Source organism: Equus caballus, chromosome 18, assembly GCF_041296265.1.
Source record: "Equus caballus isolate H_3958 breed thoroughbred chromosome 18, TB-T2T, whole genome shotgun sequence".
Classification (NCBI taxonomy): domain Eukaryota; kingdom Metazoa; phylum Chordata; class Mammalia; order Perissodactyla; family Equidae; genus Equus; species Equus caballus.
In genome coordinates this window covers 13,801,596-13,821,394 of record NC_091701.1, presented here as the reverse complement: position 1 = coordinate 13,821,394, position 19,799 = coordinate 13,801,596, and the positions used below count along the sequence as shown (strand labels likewise).

The window sequence follows — 19,799 nt, the reverse complement described above, 5'->3', positions numbered from 1 at the left end:
AGGTACATGGTTGCCAAAAATAAGATGACCTTGCCCAGCCGCCCTTGCAACTCCTGTAAATGGCCGTGCAACTGACTTCTGGCCAAGAAGATGGCAGAGGACGTATCATGGGTAACTTGGGGAAAGCAGCCTAGAAATATGGGATCACATCCCTTTGTGTGGTTTCCTCCTTTATGTCACTTCCACCTTTCTGACTGGAAAGCAGAAATGATGTCTAGAGTATCACAGCCACCTTGGACTATAAGCTGCCATGCTAAACGTGGTAACGCGCAAGAGAGAAAGAACTTGAAGCCCTGATGATCATGGAGCCACCACGTCAGCACTGGACTCTTTACCTCTAGACTTTACTTATGTGACGTAGACGTAAAACTTTATCTTGTTTAAAACATTATCTCTCTGGTGGACGTGTGTCTCACATGCAGCCAGACCCGATCCTAACTGATATGGGCATGGGGCGGGGAGAACGTCCCTACAAAATATAGTTCTGGTGCAATGGCTGTGCCCTACCTCCCATGCAGGATCCAAACCGGAAGGATCTTCTTTCTTCCTTTTCCCTGGATGCCAAGTCATGGGCCTGGGATCCAGGTTCTGCCATACGGATGCTCCCACTCAGAACATTGGATGTTCACTGATACAAAGACAAATGTGGTCAAGACTCCTGTGCAGCAGCCACATGGTGTCCCGTGCAATGAACACTGATTTCCTGTTAAAAAAATGCTTCTTAAACTGCCACCTTGTCTAGGCCAAGGGCTGCTGTCGTGTGCTGGCAAGGTAGTGTTGTTTGCTTTTTTAGTATAGAAGAGACTTAGGCATATCCCTGGGTAAAAGAAGAAATGGAAGATGGAAAAGAAAAAATGAGAGTCGTTGATGAAGCAAAGTCTCAGGACTGGCAGGTGAGTCATTGAACTGGAGTATGACACTTTCCTGTTGGACCTCTTCCCTGCTCTAAGTAATACTTAAGTGTTTGTTTCATAAGAGCATCCCTGGGCAGCTTGAGCTGTAAGGTGTAAGGTAGCATCCTACTCTCCTGGCACCAGAGCCTGAAAGGCCTGCAGCTTCACAGGAACCCATGTGAAAAGACCGGGTTCTGGTTAAGATGGCATACCTGGGATGTGTTGGAGTATGTGGCAGGCAGAATAATGGCCCCTCAAAGACGTCCACATCCTGATCCCCAGAAACCACGAATATGTTACCTTACGTTTGCCGATGTGATGGAGTGAGTGAAATGGGAAGCTACCCTGGATGATCCACGTGGGCCCAGTGTAATCGCAGGGCTCTTGTAGAGGGAGGCGAGAGGGTCAGTGTCAGAGAAGGTGATGTGACAGCAGAAGCAGAGGTCAGAGAGGCAGAGAGAGCTTTGAAGATACCACCCAGCTGGCTTTGAAGATGGAGGAAGGGGCTATGAGCCAAGGAACGCAGGCAGACTTGAGAGGCTGGAAAAGGCAGGGGAACAGCTTCTCCCCTCGAGCCTCCAAAGGCTCTGCTGACACTTTGATTTTAGTTCAGGGAGACCCAGTTTGGACGTCTGATTATTGTGAGATAATAAATTTGTGTAGTTTTACATCACTAAGTTTGTGGTAATTCTTTACAGTGGTAATAGGAAGGTATATGTCATCTTTCCCCGATCTCAAGCTGAAGCACTTATTCGCACATTTCTCAGGATTTTTGACAACCACTTGGAAGAGAAAAGCTATGAAAGACTGGATTTCTGTGTCCAACCTTGGGACAGAGTTCCACAGCTATGGAAACTGAGTTCTAAATATTCATGGAACCCCAAAGGAGTTTAAGAAAGTTTAAAACAAGCTATGTTTTGACCTCAAATTAGACATCTGCAAAGCTCATTACAGCCTATTCTGCAAACCCCAATGTGACAAGGAATTCAATCCACCACCTTCCCCTGCCTTAGAGAACTGTCCTCTGATCAGCAGCTGGATCAACCCCTTCCTCAGCTGTAATGGACAGAGAGCAGCAATGAGCCTCCGTGTGCTTGTTTCCCTTCATTCCCTCAAGGGCCTTTGGGTAATAAATGGCGACTGAATGGCTGGAGCGTTCAGCTTTCTAGTCCACCTTCTCTTTCCTCAACTCTAAGTAACTGCTTTACATGCCAGAATAGGTTACCATAGCAATGTTTTCTGAGCAATAAGTGAACTGAATCGCACTGTTGAAGAAGCCCGGGAGAAAATATCAATATCAGCCTGAGAGAGTCCCATCATTCTATAGAGCCTTGAGACCATTACAGTAGGAGATGGAGGCATTCCCTGGGGGATGAGGAAGTGCTGCCGCCAGCTCACACAAAACACAGGTCACCCTCCAAATTCCCCCACCTCCTCGTCTCCAAGACACCCATCCAAGAAGCTCAGATAACAAAAGACAAATGTAAACAGGAGACAATATTTGAAATTCATATAAAAAAAGGGTATTTTACAAAGCTCTCCTACAGGAATTCTAGGAAGATAGTGGTAGCAATGCCAGAATACTTTCTGGATTTTTCTGAATCCCCGATAATGCTTATTATTATCTGACTTTTTGATTTTAGCCATCCTAGTAGGTGTTAAGTGATATCTCATGGTTTTGATTTTCATTTCTCTGATGACTAATGATGTTGAGTATCTTTTCATGTCTTATTGTCCATTTATATATCTTCTTTGGAGAAATGTCTGTTCAGACACTTTGCCCATTTCTAATTGTGTTGTTTCTCTTTTTTATTGTTGAGTTGTAAGTGTTCTTGTTATATTCTAGATACAAGTCTCTTATCAGATATATTTTCCTGAATTCTGTGGGTTGTTTTTTCATTTTCTTGGTAATGTCCTCTAAGCACAAAAGTTTTAGTTGTCATGAAGTCCAATTTATCTATTTTTTTCTTTTGTTGCTTGTGCCTTTGGTGTCGTATCTATGAATCCATTATGAAATCCGAGGTCACAGAAATTTACCTTTATGCTTTGTTCTAAGAGTTTTATAGTTGCAGCTCTTACTTAGGTCTTTGGTCGATTTTGAGATAATTTTGTATATGACATGGGGTGGGGGTCCATTAGCATTCTCTACATGTGTTAGCCAATTGTCCCAGCACCATTTGTCTAAAAGACTGTCCTTTCCCTCATTGAATGGCCTTGGCACCACTGTGAAAAGTCAACTCACCATTGATATATGGGTTTACTTCTGGACTCTCAATTCTATTCCTTTGATCTATATGTCTATCCTTATGTCAGCAGCACACCATTTTTATTACTATTTCTTTGTATTGTTTTGAAATTGGGAAGTATGAGTCCTTTAACTTTGTTCTTCTTTTTCAAAATTGTTTTGGCTATTCTGAGTCTTATGTTTCCATATGAATTTAGGAGCAGCCTGTCAATTTCTACAAATAATCAGCTGGGATTGTGACAGGGATTGTGTTGACTCTGAAGATCAATTTGGGGAGTGTTGTCATCGTAACATTATGAAGTCTTCTGATCCACGATCATAGGATCTCTTCCCATGTATTTAAATCTTGGTTAATTTCTTTCAATAATATTTTGTAGTTTTCAGAGTATATAAGTTCTGTGTTTCTTTTGTTAAACTTATTTCCAAGTATTGTCATTTTTGATGCTATTTTAAATGGAATGTTTTCTTAATTTCCTTTTGGGATTGCTCATTGACCCATGAACTCCTGAAACACCAATCAAAGCTCCCTTCCAGAACAGGGTCCTGAGGAGGAACTACGAGAAGTGAAATCAGAACTAAGCAGGAGGGGCCGGCCTGGCGGCACAGCAGCTAACTGTGCAAGTTCCGCTTCAGCGGCCCGGGGCTCGCCGGGTCGGATCCCGGGTGTGGACATGGCACCACTTGTCGAGCCACGCTGTGGCAGGAATCCCACATACAAAGTAGAGGGAGATGGGCATGGATGTTAGCTCAGGGCCAGTCTTCCTCAGCAAAAAGAGGAGGATTGGCAGCAGATGTTAGCTCAGGCCTAATCTTCCTCAAAAAAGAAAAAGTCACATGATGAACATAGACCCAGTTGTGGCAGAAACGGGCTTGTTATGAATAACAAGACACCTCTTCCACCTTTATGGTTCTGAAGCAATTTCAGGAGTGGAGGACCAGAGACCCAACAGTACAACCAAAGATGCTTCCATTGCTCTTCTCTCTCTGGAAATTCAAAGGGCTTTGGGAGCTGTCAGCCAGGAACCACAGAGGAAGACCAAATAGATATAAGAAATATATTTTGGTCATCTGAATGAGCAAATATTTATTTCTCGTAAATCATAATATCGCACCTGGCTAGCCAGTCCTTGGATCAGGAGCCCAACATCATCAGCACTCACAAGCCCCCACGGCCCCTTCCATCACTGCCCTCAAGTAACCTCTGTCCTGACTTCTAACATGATGGACGGACGCTGGTCTGCCGCTGGCTGCTGAGGCGGTGACAGGAGCATGGCGTAGCAGGCAGTGGGTGGAGTGGGTTGAGTCGGCAAACCTGGGTTCACAATGGGCCTCGGCGTCAGCTGGTTATGTGACAGTGGTAGTTACACAGCCTCCAGGAGCCTCAGTCCCCCTTTTCTGCAGTGAAGACCACGCTGGACCTGCTAGGTTGCTGTGGAAATCATTAGTAACGTGCACCAGGGCCCAGCCCAGGGCTTGGCATGTAAGGAGTGGCACTCATCGTCATCGTCATTGGTGTTACTTGCAATTTCGCACCTGTGGTGAGACAGGAGGTGGCCTGTGGCCCTGGCAGGCGTTGTGTAGCTGTGGCGAGAGCTATGGACAGCCAGAGCCTTCAAGACAGCTGACAACCGCTTTATGGCATCCTGGAGAAACTACCCTGCACTGCACTGTCAATTAGCTCAAAAGACAACCTGAGGAAGACTGTCACTGACGCTGCAGACATGGGAAAGGGCCACAGGGTGGCCTCCTGTGATCAGCAGAGATGGTTCAGTGGAGAAGCCGTCCCCTGGGCTTTCTGTGCTGACAGGGCTGTGCAGCTCATCTGTACAATGACTGAAAAGGCAATCTAATTCCCTCCCTTCTCATTTTCCTTCGTGTATGTTCCATAGCTTTTTTCTTTGTGGTTATCATGGGATTACACTTAACATCCTAAAGTTAGAACACTCGAATGTCAATTGATACCACCTTCACTTCAGTAACATACGAAACTCAGCTCCTATTCAGCTCAGACTCCACCCCATTTCAGTTATTAATGTCACAAAATTACATCTTTAGGCACTGTGAGTCCAAAAACAAATGCTAATAATTGGGGGTTTAATCCTTTAGTCTCTTAATGTAGAAAACGAAAAGTGGAGCTACAAACCAAGTTACAATAGTACCAGCTTTTGTAATTATCCACATACTTACTTTGACCAGAGATGTTATTTCTTCTTAAGGCATCGAGTTCCCGTCCAGGGTCCTTTCCTTTCAGCCTGAAGGACTCCCCTTGCTGGAGGCAGGTCTGGTGTACAGCACTCTCTCAGCCGTTGGTTCTATGGGAATGTCTTAATTCCTCCCTCATTTTTGAAGGACACTTCTGCCAGATGTAGGATTCTTAGTGGGATTCCTTTTTCCTTCAGTACTTTGAGTACATCAGCCCATGCCCTCTGGCCTCCAAGGTTTCTGGTGAGAAAGCAGCTCCTGATCTTACTGGGAAAATATCATGAAAGCTCTCTTCCTCTCAGCTTTATGAACGTTAATGATGTCCCTTCGTATGTCTTATGCAACAGAACGTTTTCCTATAGTATTATACTATCAGTTAAGTTGTGGGATCTTTTTCAGATTAAACAGAATTTATGGAAAAGGAATTGAATATTTGAAGTGTAGACATTATAAGGTCTTTAAAAGCCAAAAATGATTACAGATTTTTTAATTAGAAGTGGAAAGGCCACTGAAGGATCCTACAGATTTTAATTTCTAATAAAGTAAACACCACTCTCTAATATCTCACACAAATAAAAAGCTCTTTGGGGTCCTTTTTCTTAAGAGTTAAGGGGTCTTGAGACCAAAAAGTGAGCCAACCACTGGTGTCTATCCCCAGCCATGCCTGGTGCCTTTCTTGCTCTGACTTCATAAGGAGCCGCTTATTTTCTTTTTGATTTTTCTTTGTTCTCCTTTCTCATTTTCTCATTTCTTTTCTCTCATCTTTATTTTTCCCTTTTTCTTTGTTTTTTTTCTGTTTTTCATATTTATTTATTTTTTTTTATTTTCCTTGGTTCTCCTTTTCATTTTTTTATTCTTTTTGTCTTTTTTCATTTTTCTTTTTTCATTTTTATTTATTTTTTCAATTTTTCTTGGTTCTCTCTTCTCATTTGTTTTGTTCGTTTTGACTTTTCTAATTTTTCCTTTTACTTTTCTTTTTTCTCTTTATTTTTACTTTCATTTTTATTTATTATTTTCTTTTTTATATTTCTCAGTTCTCATTTTTTAATTTTTTGTCTTTTTCTCATTTTTCTTTTTTCCCTTTTTCTCAATTTTTCTTGGTTCTTTTCTCATTTTAATTTTTTATTTTTTCTTTGTTTTTGCTCTTTCTCCTATGTTCTTTAAATTTTTTAGTTAGTATTGTTAGTGCAGTTGGGATAGTTGGTATTGGGTTGTAGTTAGCATAGTTAACATATTTACTACAGTTTGTATTATTTGTTACTATAGTTAGTAAGCATAGGTGGCCTTGTTAGAATCATTAGTGTTAGTTACTTCTGTTTGTTAGCCTAATTAGTAAGTAGGTAGCAGTGTTAGTGTCAGAGTAGTTTCAGGTCACCATGTCTCTGGGCCTGGCAGCCACCTCTGGCAACAGTAAGACCCATGTAGCCTGTTAAAGCTGCTAAAGACCATCGGGCAGAGCAGCTACTGCAAGGTGAAGCTGGCCCGGCACCTGCCCACCGGGACGAGGTGGCGGTTAAGATGGTGGAGGGGAGTGGGAAGAGCGCCTCCAGAGCAAAGGCGCTGCACTGCGAGGTCCAGAGCCTGAAGACCGTGCGCCACCCGAACGTGCTCAAGCTGCTGGAGGTCGTGGCCACAGAGGACACGTCGTTCATCGTCAGCGAGCTCGTGAGCGGAGGAGACCTGCTGGACCACATCCGGAAGAGCGGCCCCATGGCGGAGGACGAGGCCAGAGGGAAGTTTCGGCAGCTCGCCTCGGCCCTGGAGTACTGCCACCGGAAGGGCGTGGTGCACCGGGACCTGCGGCTGGAGCACGTCCTTCTGGACGGCGAGGGCAACGCGAAGCTGTCGGGCTTCGGCAGCAGCGCCGTGTTCCTGGGCCAGGAGCTGAGCACCCAGTGCGGGAGCCCCTGGTACGCGGCCCCGGAGACCTTGCAGGGCCGAGCCTACGCCGGGCCCCCGGCGGACGTGTGGAGCCTGGGCGTGGTGCTGTTCTTCCTGCTCACCGGGGCCCCGCCGTTCTGGGGGTGTGACCTGGCGACGGTGCGCCGGCGGGTGCTGAGTGGGAGGTTCCCGCTGCCGATGTTCCTGTCCTGGGAGTGCAGGAACCTCTGCAAAATGCTCTCCTTCGACCCATGAAAGAGAATAACTCTGAAGAAAATCCTGAAGGCCTGCTGGGTGAATATGGGGCAAGAGAAACTGCGGCCCTACAAGGAGCTGCCCTTTTACACCAAGGACCCCTGGATCACGAAAGTAATGGTGAGCATGGGTTTCAGCGAGACAGAAGATTCTTTACAACACAGGAGATACGATGCCATCACGGCCACATACTTGATACTCAGCAGCAAGAAACCGCAGATGGAGGGCCACGCCATCGTGGTAAGACCTTGTGTGCCCCCCATGGACCCCAGCAGCCGCAGCTCCTCCCTCACCTACTCGGTGCAGCTGAAGGCGTCTGCATGCGCAGGAAGACGCCATCGCACCAAACTCGGCTTACTTGCCTGGCTCTGCAGGGCCAAAAACCAGCATCAGCTGCCTGAGGGGAACCCGGAGTCAGAGCTGAAGGCCACCGAGCCTGCGAGTCTGCTACCTGGCTTGGAGTCCAGGACCGCCACCCCCAGCCCAACCCCCCTGCGTGGCCCTGGGGCCTTCCCCTCCACCCACAGCACCAGCAACCCAGAGGTCACCTGCTGTGGCAACCTCCTCCATGCTGGGCAGCATGAGGGGAGCACCCCAACCTCTCCCTCTGTCCCCACCCACGGCTGGTGGCAGGCCGCTGGGAGCTTCTTAAAGTTCCTGAGAGGCTGCTATTGTTGCCTGAACCCCAAGAAAATAAATTCTAATTTCAAGTAAAATAGTACACTTGTAACAGATATTTGTTCTTCATTTGTTTACGCTAAGTGTCTGCAAAATATCTTGTAGGGCCAGTTTAAAATAGAATATATTAATGGAAATCTGGAGGTTCAGGAAGGCCAACAGCTCAAGAGACAACACCATTAACAAGATAGTTTGTTGCTCACGGTTCCCCAAGTGGGGACGCCAAGGCACGCAGGGCCCCACAGGGAAGCCCCAGGGTGGTCAGGAGGCAGAGGGAGTGGGGGACACTGCAGGCAGAAGGAGCCTTTCCAGTAGTTTCTGGAGGAAGGAACAGCGAGGCAGGGTGAGCAGGCTCAGGACTGGCTGGTCTAAATAACTTCACAGGCTTTGGGGCACGAGGCTGTCCCAGTTGTCTGATACCCACCCTGGGGGACAAGGGCAGGGGGTAGCGGCCTCGACTACACGTGTCCAACAGAGGAGGTAGTTGGGGTGTGGATGGACACTGGATTGGTTGGTTTGTATTTGAAAAATGGGCCCAAGGAGGAGGGTTCTCCCTGGGGTGGCGGGTCAGCATGACGAGGGAGGCAGGAGGCCGAATTGATCGGATTCAGAACAAGGCGTGTCCGCATGTGCACGCAGGACAGATGTTAAAGCATCAGGTTACAGAAGCTAGAAACATGGTCCAGACAAGGCTCAGCTCAGATGTCACCTGAGGAGCCTTCCCTGCCTGCTCCGTCTACAGTGACAGCGACCCCACCCCAGTCTCCCTGCCGTCACCCACCCCATTCCCCTCACAGCGTTCAGGGCCCGGCCCCTTGCTCAGCACCCCACCGTGACTCTCCCGACCCAGAGGAAGGTCCTCACAGGAGCCCCCAAGCCCTGCACCATCTGGGCCTCCCCCCTCTCGTCTCCTCCCACCACTGCCCCCATCCCCCTCCTGGTCCCCTGGCCCTGCTTTTCCTCGGTGACCCTGCTGCCTTCTAACCTGCTGTGTTCTGCTCACTGTTTGTCCCTCTTTGTGATGTTGGCTCCATGGGAGCAGCAGAGTTTGTTTTCTCATCTCCTTCACTGCCGTCCGTTCGTGCCTCCAACCGGAGTCAGGGCTGGGCACAGAGCGGGGCTTCATGAACAGTGAATGAGCAGACAGCACTTAGCACTCCCAGAAACATGCTCCTGTGTGGTCTGTAGTTTTCACTCGCCCAGCGCACGTCAGTGAGGCCCTACTGCTGCTGGGCCAGCTCTGGACACCGGGCACAGCAGCAGAAGAAGCATGCAGAGGTCTCCAGTCTCATCTGCTGACAGCCTAGTTGGGGAGACAGAGAAAAAAGAAGTAAAATATACACAGTGTCAGGCGGGGATGTATACCATGGAGAAAAAGTCAGGAAGGACGTTTGAGCAAATTCCTGAAGATTTTTAGGGAGTAAGCAATGCAGAGGGTAGAGTGTTGCAGGCTGCAAGACCAGCAAGTGCAAAGGCCCTGAGGCCACAGTGGGCTGCATGTTGGAGAGTCTTAGTTACTAGTGTGGATTCTTAGTTTTGTCTCGAATCCAAATTGCACTTTTGTTTGTAATCCTTGCTTACACCTTTCTAGCTAATTAACCTGAGTTCAACAAATTCTATTCCATTCTATTATTTAAAGTAGAACCAGGCAAATTTGGGCGAAGTCACACGTGTTCATTGAATGGCCTCCTTGGGCCCAGCTGTGTCAGGTACCAGGAGGCTGTGAAATCAACACAGCAGTCTCCCGGTTGACGACCCCCGTGGATGAACATCCTCGAGGTCCTCCAGCCCCTCCACTGCCCCTCTGCCCCATCTCCTCTGGGTCTCAAGCTCTGACCCTGACCCTCTGTTGCACCTTCACCCCCACGTCCAGCTTCTCCTGGACTGCTCTGTCTGGGTGTCCCTGAGCCTCTCGAAGTCAGCATGTCCCAATCAGAGTTCAACCCTCTCCCCACATCTGCCTCCTCTCTGTGAAGCCCCTCTGGGTGACGGATCCCCACAAGTGGACTCCTCCACCCCCAGGCAGTGCTCCTCCCCACCCTGCCTGACTGATGCCCCCCAACCCCTGCGATCCACCACCTCAGGAACCCTGTGACTCTCTCCCTTCCATCTTCAGCCTTGGGCTACACACCAACCTCCCCCTCTTCACAAATCCCCGGGGCTGGTATACGTACACATGGGGACACGGAGGTGACACAGGCAGGTATAGCTGGGAATGGCAAGCAGCCTCCCAGAGCAGAGGTCAGACCAGGGCTCCCGAGCGGGCAGAGCACAGCTATTGTGGCAGCAGGACGGCCATAAAGGGGGCGAGGCAGGCGCCCACGGCAGCCCCTCCCCACATTCCCCAGGAGCCCTGTGTCTCAGCCTCGGCTTGGGCTGGCTGCCCCTCCTTCTGTCTGTTAGGTGGGTGCCTGTTCATTCGTTCACTCACTCATTCGCTCATCATGTGTTTGGTTCCTGCCTGATGCCAGGCCCTGGCTAGATGATGGCTCGTCCTTGGAGACCCAGCTCAGATCTCACCTCCTCTGTGAAGCAATTCTTGATGCCCACCCCCTCCTGCAGCCCCTCGGGCCTCACCTGGGCCCTCAGTGCTGTGATCACACTCTGATGAGCTCTCCAACCTGTGAGCCCTTGGGGGGTTCTGGGCCAGATGCAGAAATGGGCTCAGACACATGACCACAGGTAAAACCCCAAAGACATGAGAGGATTACCCACATGCCGCATGGGGGCCAAGTTCACCCCCTCCCTCTCTCCCTCCTGGACCAGGGCTCCTCATTCCCAGGAACCTGAGCGGCCTTCTCTCACCCTGTGCTCATTTAGGGCATTAGCAGTCTGAATTTTTTTTCCAGTGTTAATTCTTTTTAACCTTTGAGGACATGTCATGAGGATATCCCTCAGTAATTTAATTATCACTTCAAGGGAGGGAATGCATCTGTGGTGTCTGAGCCAAGACAGGACAATGTGGAAAGCACAGGATGCTGAGGAGGAGCTGGCTCAGGGGCTGGGCCTCGGGGCAGCAGGAGGAGGGGAGACAGAGACTTAGATGGAGACAGAGCTGCCAGGGTGGGGCTCAAGCTGGGAGGAGTGGGAGTCCAGGGGCCTCCACACATGAGGGTGGTGGCTTCCGGGGTCCCCCTCTGTCACGTACAAGCCGTGTTTCTCATCCTGCAGCACCTCCAGGCCTTAGCACGAGCTGGTCCTCCAGCAGGAGCGCCTTTCCTCTGCTCTCCAGACAGCAGTGCTCTCACCCTGTGAGACTCTGCCCTTCTGGAATCTGTTCCCCAGCCTGCCCATCCACTACCCCCACCCCCACAATGACACACACAGCCCGCTCTGTGCTTAGGTCACCTGGTTGTCATCGCCTGAGGCTGGCCTGTCTGCTTGTGTGAGAGACCAGCAGACCAGCTTTCTAAGTCTGCGTGACCTTGGACGGGTCCCTCGTCCCTTTGGAGGCTCAGTTTCTCACTATAAGTGGGTCTGGCAGTGGCCTCCTCACAGTAGCGCTGTGCTGAGCTGCTGGAGATGGAGCGTTGGACGGGCGCCTGTTGCTGGTGCCCTTTGTGATGACCTTGGGGTCATTGCCCCAACATGCCCAGGGTTTGTGGAACGCCTGGCTACAGTGATGCACGAGGGAGTGGGAGACGGGCAGGAGGTCAGGGCGCAGCTTTGGAGTCAGAAGACACAGCATTCCTTGGGGACACTTCCCTGAGCCCCTGGTCCCGGGCCTCGCCCACCCACACCCCTTCTCAGCTGCCTTTGGGGCACGCAATGAACCCCTGCTCTGAGGCTGCATTCCCCGTGCATCTAACCCAGGCTGGACACTGGTGGGGTCACGTCCCGGGTGAAGAAGTGAAGCTCCACGGGGCTAACGGGAGGACAGCAAACTCAGATGCCTCCAGGGGTCAGGCTGGCAGAGGCTGCGGAGGACCTGGGCAGGGGGACACTTAGGGAGTGGTGGGGACTGTGGCGAGCCGGGGGCACAAGCTCTGTGCAGAGAGCGGCTCCAGCTCAGCTCCAGAAGAGCGTTGCCTGGAGGGACTGTCACAGGTGGCCAGATCCTCTCATTTCAAACATAAAATAAGCTAGACCCCTGGAATTTTGCCTGTAATCTTCCAGTTTTTAAATGTTAGCATTAACTTTTAAAATCTAGATTTCCCCGGGGCCCCGGGTTAGGCTGCTGGTTTCAGAGGCCTGGCCCGGGGTGGGCTCAGGAGCGGCTGCCTGAGGCGGCCCGGACTCTGGATGCTCTTGGCCCTGCAGCCTCCACTGCCCTCGGACCCCCCACCTGGTGCCTCCTCGTGGATGTTCAGGGGCAGCTCAGCCCCCCGAGGAGAGAATGGGAGCCTGCAGGCTGCTGGGTGGTTGGCTGCCATATGGAGGGCTGGGCTCTTAGGGGAGCCGCCCTTTCTTGCAGCCCCTGTGGCAGGTGGTGCTGCCCAGGCCCCCCCCCGCCACACACACACACATGGTACATCCCTCCACTCCTCTGTGAGCCCAACTAGGCTCGCTCTGTGCACTGCCATTTTTCAGGGCACCCGTGGGAAAGAGAGCAGTATGCCCTCATGTTGGAGCACAGTGAATGGGACCCTGCAGCCTTAAACGTGTATTGAGCGCCTGCTGTGTACTTGGTCCTAGGCTGGGAGCTCAGGCAACTATGAGGAGGAGAAAGCCTGGGCTTCTGTCCACAAGAGACCAGATAGCACCAGAGGAGGAGGCAGGGATGTGGACGGCTTCAGCGAGAAGGGAGGAGACATCCAATGGGATCTGGGGTGGCCTCAAACATCACCACGATTTGATTGGGTGGGGTCGGGGACAGGGTGTGGGTGTGCTTGGAGGAACAGCACACACAACGGCTCGGATGCAAGATGTTCATGGTGTGGGGAGTGGAGCAGATGTGACTGGGGCTCCCCGATGTCACCCTGCCCCTGGACCAGGCTCCTTCCTCCCTTCCTCTGAGATGATGGAGATGGTGAGGAGAGCAGCTCTTAGCACTCCCGGGAGCCCATTATTAGCTCTCTGTTACAGAAGACAACACTGAGGCACAGAGAGGGGAGGGGCTTGCTCAAGGTCACAGAGCAGGAAACCTTGCTATATCCCAGGCCCCACGGCCCATGTCCTTAACTACTGCTCTGTGCTGCCTGCAGAGACACAGGCCTCAAATGGACTTTGAAAGCTGTCTGACCCCATGCCCCATTGGATACTGAGTCATCCTCAGGAAACACCCCCAAACACCTACTTGCACATCCCCAGCGGCAGGGAGCTCACTGCCATTCCAGGAAGCTAGCTCAGCCGCCCTGTGAATTGGCCCTGAACAGCCCAGGAGACACTTGGGGCATCCACAGGGCTCCCTGCCCCCGCTGAGCAGCTCCAGTCCCCTTGGCTGTCCTTGACACAAGGCCTGCTAGAGGTGACAGTCATGCAGCCAGGTGTGCAGTGCAGATAAGGACATGGTGGGCACAATGCACGCTAAACACAGACATTGGGTATTCATTCTACAAACATCCACTCAGGCTTGGCAATGTGGCGGGCTGGACTTGGGCCTGGGTAACCAGCGGCGAATACAACACAGCCCCTTGAGCTGCCAGTCTCATAGGAAAGGAGTGCCTGGAGAAACGGGATGGTGGTGCCCCCACCCCGCCCCCATGAATAGTCGCACTGACGTCAGGCTGTGGCCGTGGGTCCCAGTAAAGGGCGACGGGAGGCCCCGGACACCCCATGCGGGCACCGACCAAGAGCTGGATGCCGGAGCTGGACTGCCGGGCTCCGTGATCTGAGGTAGTTACCTCGCCTGTCTGTGCCCCAGTTTCCTCATCTGCAAAAAGGGGTGATAACGGTGGTACCTATGTCGTAGAATTTTCATGTAGATCAAGGGAGTTTGTGTTTTTAAAGTGCTTAGGACAGTGTCTGGCAGAGGACCAGGCTGCCGCTCTCCTCAACAACAGCCATGTGAGGTAGGTTTTGCTATTCCTGTTTTAAAGATCAGAAAACTGAGGCCGAGAATGGTTACGAGGTCAGCCCTTGGTCACCCTGTCCTCATGCTGCACCATGAACATCCACTGGTCCCCTTTCTGCCCAGCTGGCCTGTGATTGCCTCATCTCTCCATTCCCAGTAACCACCTGGCAAAACAGGTGCTGAGAACTGTCGGATGAATTCCTGCATGACTGAAGACTCAGACCCTGCACCTTGGGCTCCCAGGGCCTCGGACGGGACTGGGAGACTGAGTGCCCTCAGACTGTGCAGGAGGCACAGTGCGTGTCCATCGCTTCACTCACATCCAGCATGGCAGGGCGTGGGGCCTGGGGCTGGAGGGCGCTGGAGTCACCCCTGGGGAGATGCCAGGTGAGGAGGGGAGAAGTACAGGGGCCTCAGGAAGTGGGGCAGCCTCGCCGAGTTTCCAGGCAGCTGAGGCGTGGGAGTGGGGACACTCACAAGGGGCAAGGGATGGAGTCCAGCCTGGGCACCACCCACTGTTGGGCAGCGGTGGGAATGGGGACAAGCCCTGCCCCCGGGGTCTCCTCCTCATTCATCAAAGGGGAGAGAAATAACAAGACTGGTGCAATAGACCCCCAGTGCCCTGTGTGCCCCGCGGCCGCAAGGATTTCGTACCTCTTAGCCCGTTTAATCCTCCTGGATCCTCGTGGAGTAGCTACTGATTCCAGCCCCATGGATGGGAGGACTGAACTAGGAGGACTCAGCGACCCAGCGCAGGATGGAGCCAGGACTAAGCTTCGGGCACGTGTGCTCAGGCCGGCTGGGAGCAGCCCCCAGCACTGCGGATGGTGCGGACGGACGATGTGGAACAGCCGGCCGGGTGGCACGCAGACAATGTCTCTGTGTTCCCTCTGACGGCAACTCAGCTTATTAAGACAGGGAAGGCTCCCATTGCTGATACTCAGCGCCCCTCTGAGGGACACTAACATGTAGGATCTCGATGGCTCCTGGGAAAGTGGAAAGGGTGTGGGCCCGGGCATCAGGTCTGTGTCAGAACCCAGCTCTGCCCCTACCCCCTGTGTGACCTGGAAGCTTTCCCTAATCTCTCTGTGCCCAGCTTTCCAGACCTGACTCAGAAGGTTCTGTGTTTGGCACACAGGAGACCCTCACTCAAAGGGCAAAAGCCAGCCCTCCCGGGACCTTCTCCTTCCATCACCTGTGCCCAGGTCACAGAGACCTGCTCCTTGACGAGGGCAGGTGCAATCCCACAGGTCCTCCGGTCCCCCGCCCAAGCCTTTCCCTCGTCAGTGACAGTGAGGAGGGGCAGGTCGCAGCTCCCAGGAAGTCTGCACTGAGCTTCTGAGTCTTGGCAGAATTCCCGGTTCCACACAACTCAGTTCACAGCAAGGAACAGAGCCCTCCCCCAACTCGTGTTTCAGCTGCAGGGCCCCCCAGGGGCAGGATTTACAAACTGACCACCAACTTGGGGCTGGGAGATGTGGATTCCAGAGCACATGACCTCTGCCCCATGACTTCAGGGGAGTCACGCCCCCCCACCCCCCTCCCCTTAGCCAGTCTCCTGGACCAGGGGTCAGCCATCACAGGCAACTACAGTTTTATCACCAGGCAGCCCTGCCCACTACTGGAAACACTAGTGTGTGAGACTGGGAGTCCGAGGGCCTGGACCCCCTCCCAGAAAGCAGGATTGAGAGCCTGGACTGCCCACTGTTGGTGCTGCTTTTGTGCTACGACAGCAGATTTGAGCAGTCGTGACAGAGACCACAGGTCCCTCAAAGACTAATGTATTTACTCTCACCCTTTACAGAAAAAGCCAGCCTGCCCCAGAAGACAGTCCTGAGAACAGCAGCGACAGCGTGCCCCAGGGCAGGACTCAGCCCAGCCCGCTCCCGGGCTCTCCCTGCACTTCATTTAATCCCCATGCCAGGAGGGAGAGACTCCAAGATGCCCATTTTACAGATGAGAAAGCTGAGGCCCATCTTGCCTTAGTAACTGAGCATGGTGGAGCCAGCTTCGCACTCCAGAGCCCTCACCTCTCACCCCTGCACTCTGGATGGCGGGTCTGGGCCCACGGCACCCTCCGTTCTCACGCTGACAGCCGTGCTTGAGGGCCTGCCGTCCCAGAGGTGGCAGGGATGACGCACGTAACTGCCTTATTCTGAACTGCCTGGCCTTGGCCGTGGCTCCTGCCGGCTGAGGCTTTAGAGGTGAGCCCTCACCGCTCCCTGCCATGCCAGGGGGCAGACCCCTCCCAACCTCCTCCTTCTGAATCCTCAGCTCCAGAGTCGCAGTAAAGAGCCATGTACCCAGGGCGGAGGCAGCATCCCGGGGAGGGGGTGATGGGAGGGCCTCTTGTACTGAAGTTGACATGTGGAAGGGCCAGTATTTACGTGCACAATGGGACTCAATTTGAAGCTAAGAACTTGGCCCTGGACAGCAATAAAAGCTGAGAGGCTGAGAGCTCGAAGGGAACAGGGAAAGGGTCTTGGCTTTTGGGTCGTAAATGTGTAATTTAATTAAAGAAATCAGCCTCCTGGATGATAGCAGTTTGCCTTTTAAGGCCAGAATTGGCCAACTGAAGCCCCAGGCACCCCTCAATTCCAGGATGTGATTGTGTGGACATAGCTGGCCTTAGCCGGGGTGCTGTCCTCTGGATCATGGACCAGACTGTGAGGCCTAACCTGCAGCACACCCGCCCACGTGTCACCCCATGGACAGTGGTTGCCGCGGGTGCAGGGCGTTCCTCCTGCTCGGCCCCGGAGGCCCTGGATGGTGATGAATGACATGTCTGTGGGGTCCCGTGGGTGAGCGCTTCATGGGGAAGAGCCCTCCACCCGCTCTCTGCCCCCTGGGGGAGTGCTGGGTTGGGCAGCAGTTCTGAGCCCCCTCAGGTTTAGCAAACATCCTGGCTCTGAAGTCGTAAAGCAGCACAGTGGATTGGGAAAGACAGGCTCTGGGTTCAAATCCCACCCCCGCCATTCACCAGCAAGCCCCTGAGCCACTTCCAGCCTCAGTTTTCTCCTCTGTAAGCACGGACGCAGTCACCCTCATCCTCAGAGATGGATGCGTCCTGTGTAAATTACAACACCTACACTGTGTGTTTTTGGGGATCTGAGGGGTGTGCAAAGGCCCAGGGCCGATGCGAGAGGTGAGGTGTGGGCATCACAGATGTGACGACCTAGCTTCCTAAAGGACCGGGCTGTGTGTGTGCATCCTAATGTCCAGAAACAGATCTCTGCCACTAGCAAATTCATTCACTAAGGTTGTGTTTACTCTCTCGTGTCAGTTATCATCATCTGTTTGAACAGAGGCCTCTGGCGTCATCAGCAACATTATTACCTGTCACAGAATGGCCCTGCTCAGTTCCTGAAGCACAGGGACCTCTGCACTCCTGTGGGTTCCCGGCTGTGCCTGTTCTCGCTCTCTGCTCAGGGTCTCTCGGTAGCTCCCTATTGCCCAGGGCACGCCTCCCTCTGGGCATCAAACGTCATACGAGGCCCTGCTCCCCTGTCCCCCCCTGCGCTGTGCTCAGGCAGTCACGAACCACAATCATCCCGCCGCCGGCTCGTCTCCCACCTCTGCACCTGCTCCTCCTGCTCTTCTGTTCCCTTGTCTGAAACCTCAGCTCCTTCATCCACTTCTCCTTTACAGCAGGATCGAGTTGGTTGCTCACACAGAAGCCTCTGCCCACCCCACCCTGCCCTCTTCCAGTGGATGCTCAGTTTGGAGGAATGACAGTTGGTCCAAGCAACTGCCACCCAACTCCCACGTCTGGTGATTGGTCGGGGCAAGGACTCGTTCTGGCCAATGAGATGTTAGAGGAAATCTGTGGGGGCTTCTGTGAGAGATTTCCCTTCCTGAAAAGAAAGAGATGGGCAGGGAGGAAGATGCGCCCCTGCTTCTGGCTTGAGCACTGACTGTGCAGATGTGGTGGCTGGAGTGGAGACAGCCACACTACAATCATGAGGGAGTGACACTGACATTCTCTTAATGGTGGAGTAGAGAGGGGGTGGCTTCTGAGTCACTGATGACATTGTTGGGCTGCCAGACCACCTCTGGACTTCCCATCTCTCACGTGGTCTTTAAACATTTAACATTAGATGCCTTTGTGGTCTAAGCCACTCTTAGTAGAGTTTCCTGTTACTTCAGCCAAACTCCTATCTCACTGGTACAGCCTTCAAGTCTCAGTTAAATATTCTCTGCCCTTAACTAGTTCCCCAGCAGACGTGGGCCTCTGCCCCGACTCTCACCCTTCACCCATGAAAACAGCCCGTCAGCTATGATTCTCTGTCTGCCTAGCTGGTTCATCAGTATTTGGTTTGTGAACACCTCTGGGCCCAGCCTCTGCACTTTCTTCTCTGGGCACTCTGAGCAAGCACACAGTGGGCCCTGGGGCACCACAAGGAGCTTGCTGCCCGACCACAGCCAGAAGCCCCCTCCCATCAAGAAGCTTTTGGAGTCATTTTGGCCCGAGCACTGCTTCCAGACCTTGGGATGAGTGGTATAGGTCCATGCCCAGGATCCAAACCGTGAACCCAGGCTGCTGAAGCAGAGTGCACCGAACTTCACCACCACGCCACGGGGTTGGCCCTGGTCACTGCATGTTCAACTTTTGAGGAACCACCAAACTCTTTTCCAGAGTGGCTGAACCATTTTATATTCCCACTGACAATGTACAAAGGTCCTGATTTCCCCGCATCCTCGCCAACACTTGTTATTGGCCATCTTTTTGATTAAAGTTAGCCTGGTGGCCATGATGTGTTCTCTCTTTGAGGTTTGACTTGCATTTCCCTAATGACGAGCGATGTTGCGTGTTTTGCCGTGTACTTATTGGCCATTTGTATATCTTCTTTGTAGGAATGTCTAGTCAAATGCTTTGCTGATATTTACTTGAGTTATTTGTCTTTTCACCATTGAATTTAAAGAGTTCTTTAAATATGCTGAATACTAGAACCTTAGCAGATAAATGAATTGCAAACATTTTCTCCCATTCTGTAGGTTGTCTTTTCACTTTCTTGATAGTGTCCTTGGATGCACCAAAGTTTTAAGAATTATTTTTTAAATTATTATAGGTGACAGCAAACCCTTGAGGGATGGAGTAGGACAAACACAAATACTGAAGACAAAGAAATAAAGGAGGTAGGTGGTGGAGGCCCGGCCTGGGCGCTGGGACCCCTGAGTTCCAGTCCTGCTGGGGCCCTTGCTGCTGCTCTGGACTCATCTTCTCTGTAAATGGGGACAGCGGTGTCTGCCCTCCCCCTGTGGCGGGTCATGTGGGGTCAGTCAGATGCTAAACTCCCCAGAGACCTGCTCCTGGTGTCTGCCATGTGCCGGGCTCGCTGCTGATCCATTTACTCCTCACAACAATCCAAGAAGGTGGTACAAGTGCCCTCATTTACAAAGGAGAGAACTGAGACTCAGAGAGGTTAAGTGACTTGCCCGAAGTTACTCAGGATTCAAATTCAGATGTGTCTGACTTTCCGCTGCACCAATTGGTAACAGGTCCAGGTAGTACTTGCCTCTTAAACAGCTGCCTTTTGATGCCTCCAGCAGAAGTGGAAGTTTTAAACCCTAAGTTAGGCCATGGTGGGTGGGGCTGGGCTGGGGACAAGGGAGGAACCTCAGCCCATCCCAAGTCCAGCAGGACGTTATCCAGGGTGTGGAGGCGGGTCAGCCAGGGGCCAGCCAGCACAGA

At 52.1% G+C, this 19,799-nt stretch overlaps 1 protein-coding gene across 5 annotated transcripts in view; it reads right to left on the bottom strand.

Moving 5' to 3' along the window:
* The window catches only part of LOC106781936 (coiled-coil domain-containing protein 93-like), an 88,959-nt gene extending 70,926 nt beyond the window's left edge, over positions 1-18,033 (bottom strand). For 3 of the 5 annotated variants that reach the window (XR_011428175.1, XM_070240738.1, XM_070240735.1), the window contains exons 1-3: positions 17,681-18,033; positions 14,762-15,093; positions 9,140-9,457 (exon numbers count right to left, since the gene is read on the bottom strand). Coding sequence is in view for 4 of the 5 variants with exons in the window: in XM_070240738.1 (XP_070096839.1) it covers positions 9,140-9,280 (141 nt within the window). In the remaining variant the exon portion in view is untranslated. The remainder of the gene's footprint in view (positions 1-9,139; positions 9,458-14,761; positions 15,094-17,680) is intronic. The other 2 variants (XM_070240736.1, XM_070240739.1) reach the window with 1 other exon arrangement.
* Positions 18,034-19,799: the final 1,766 nt, after the last annotated feature.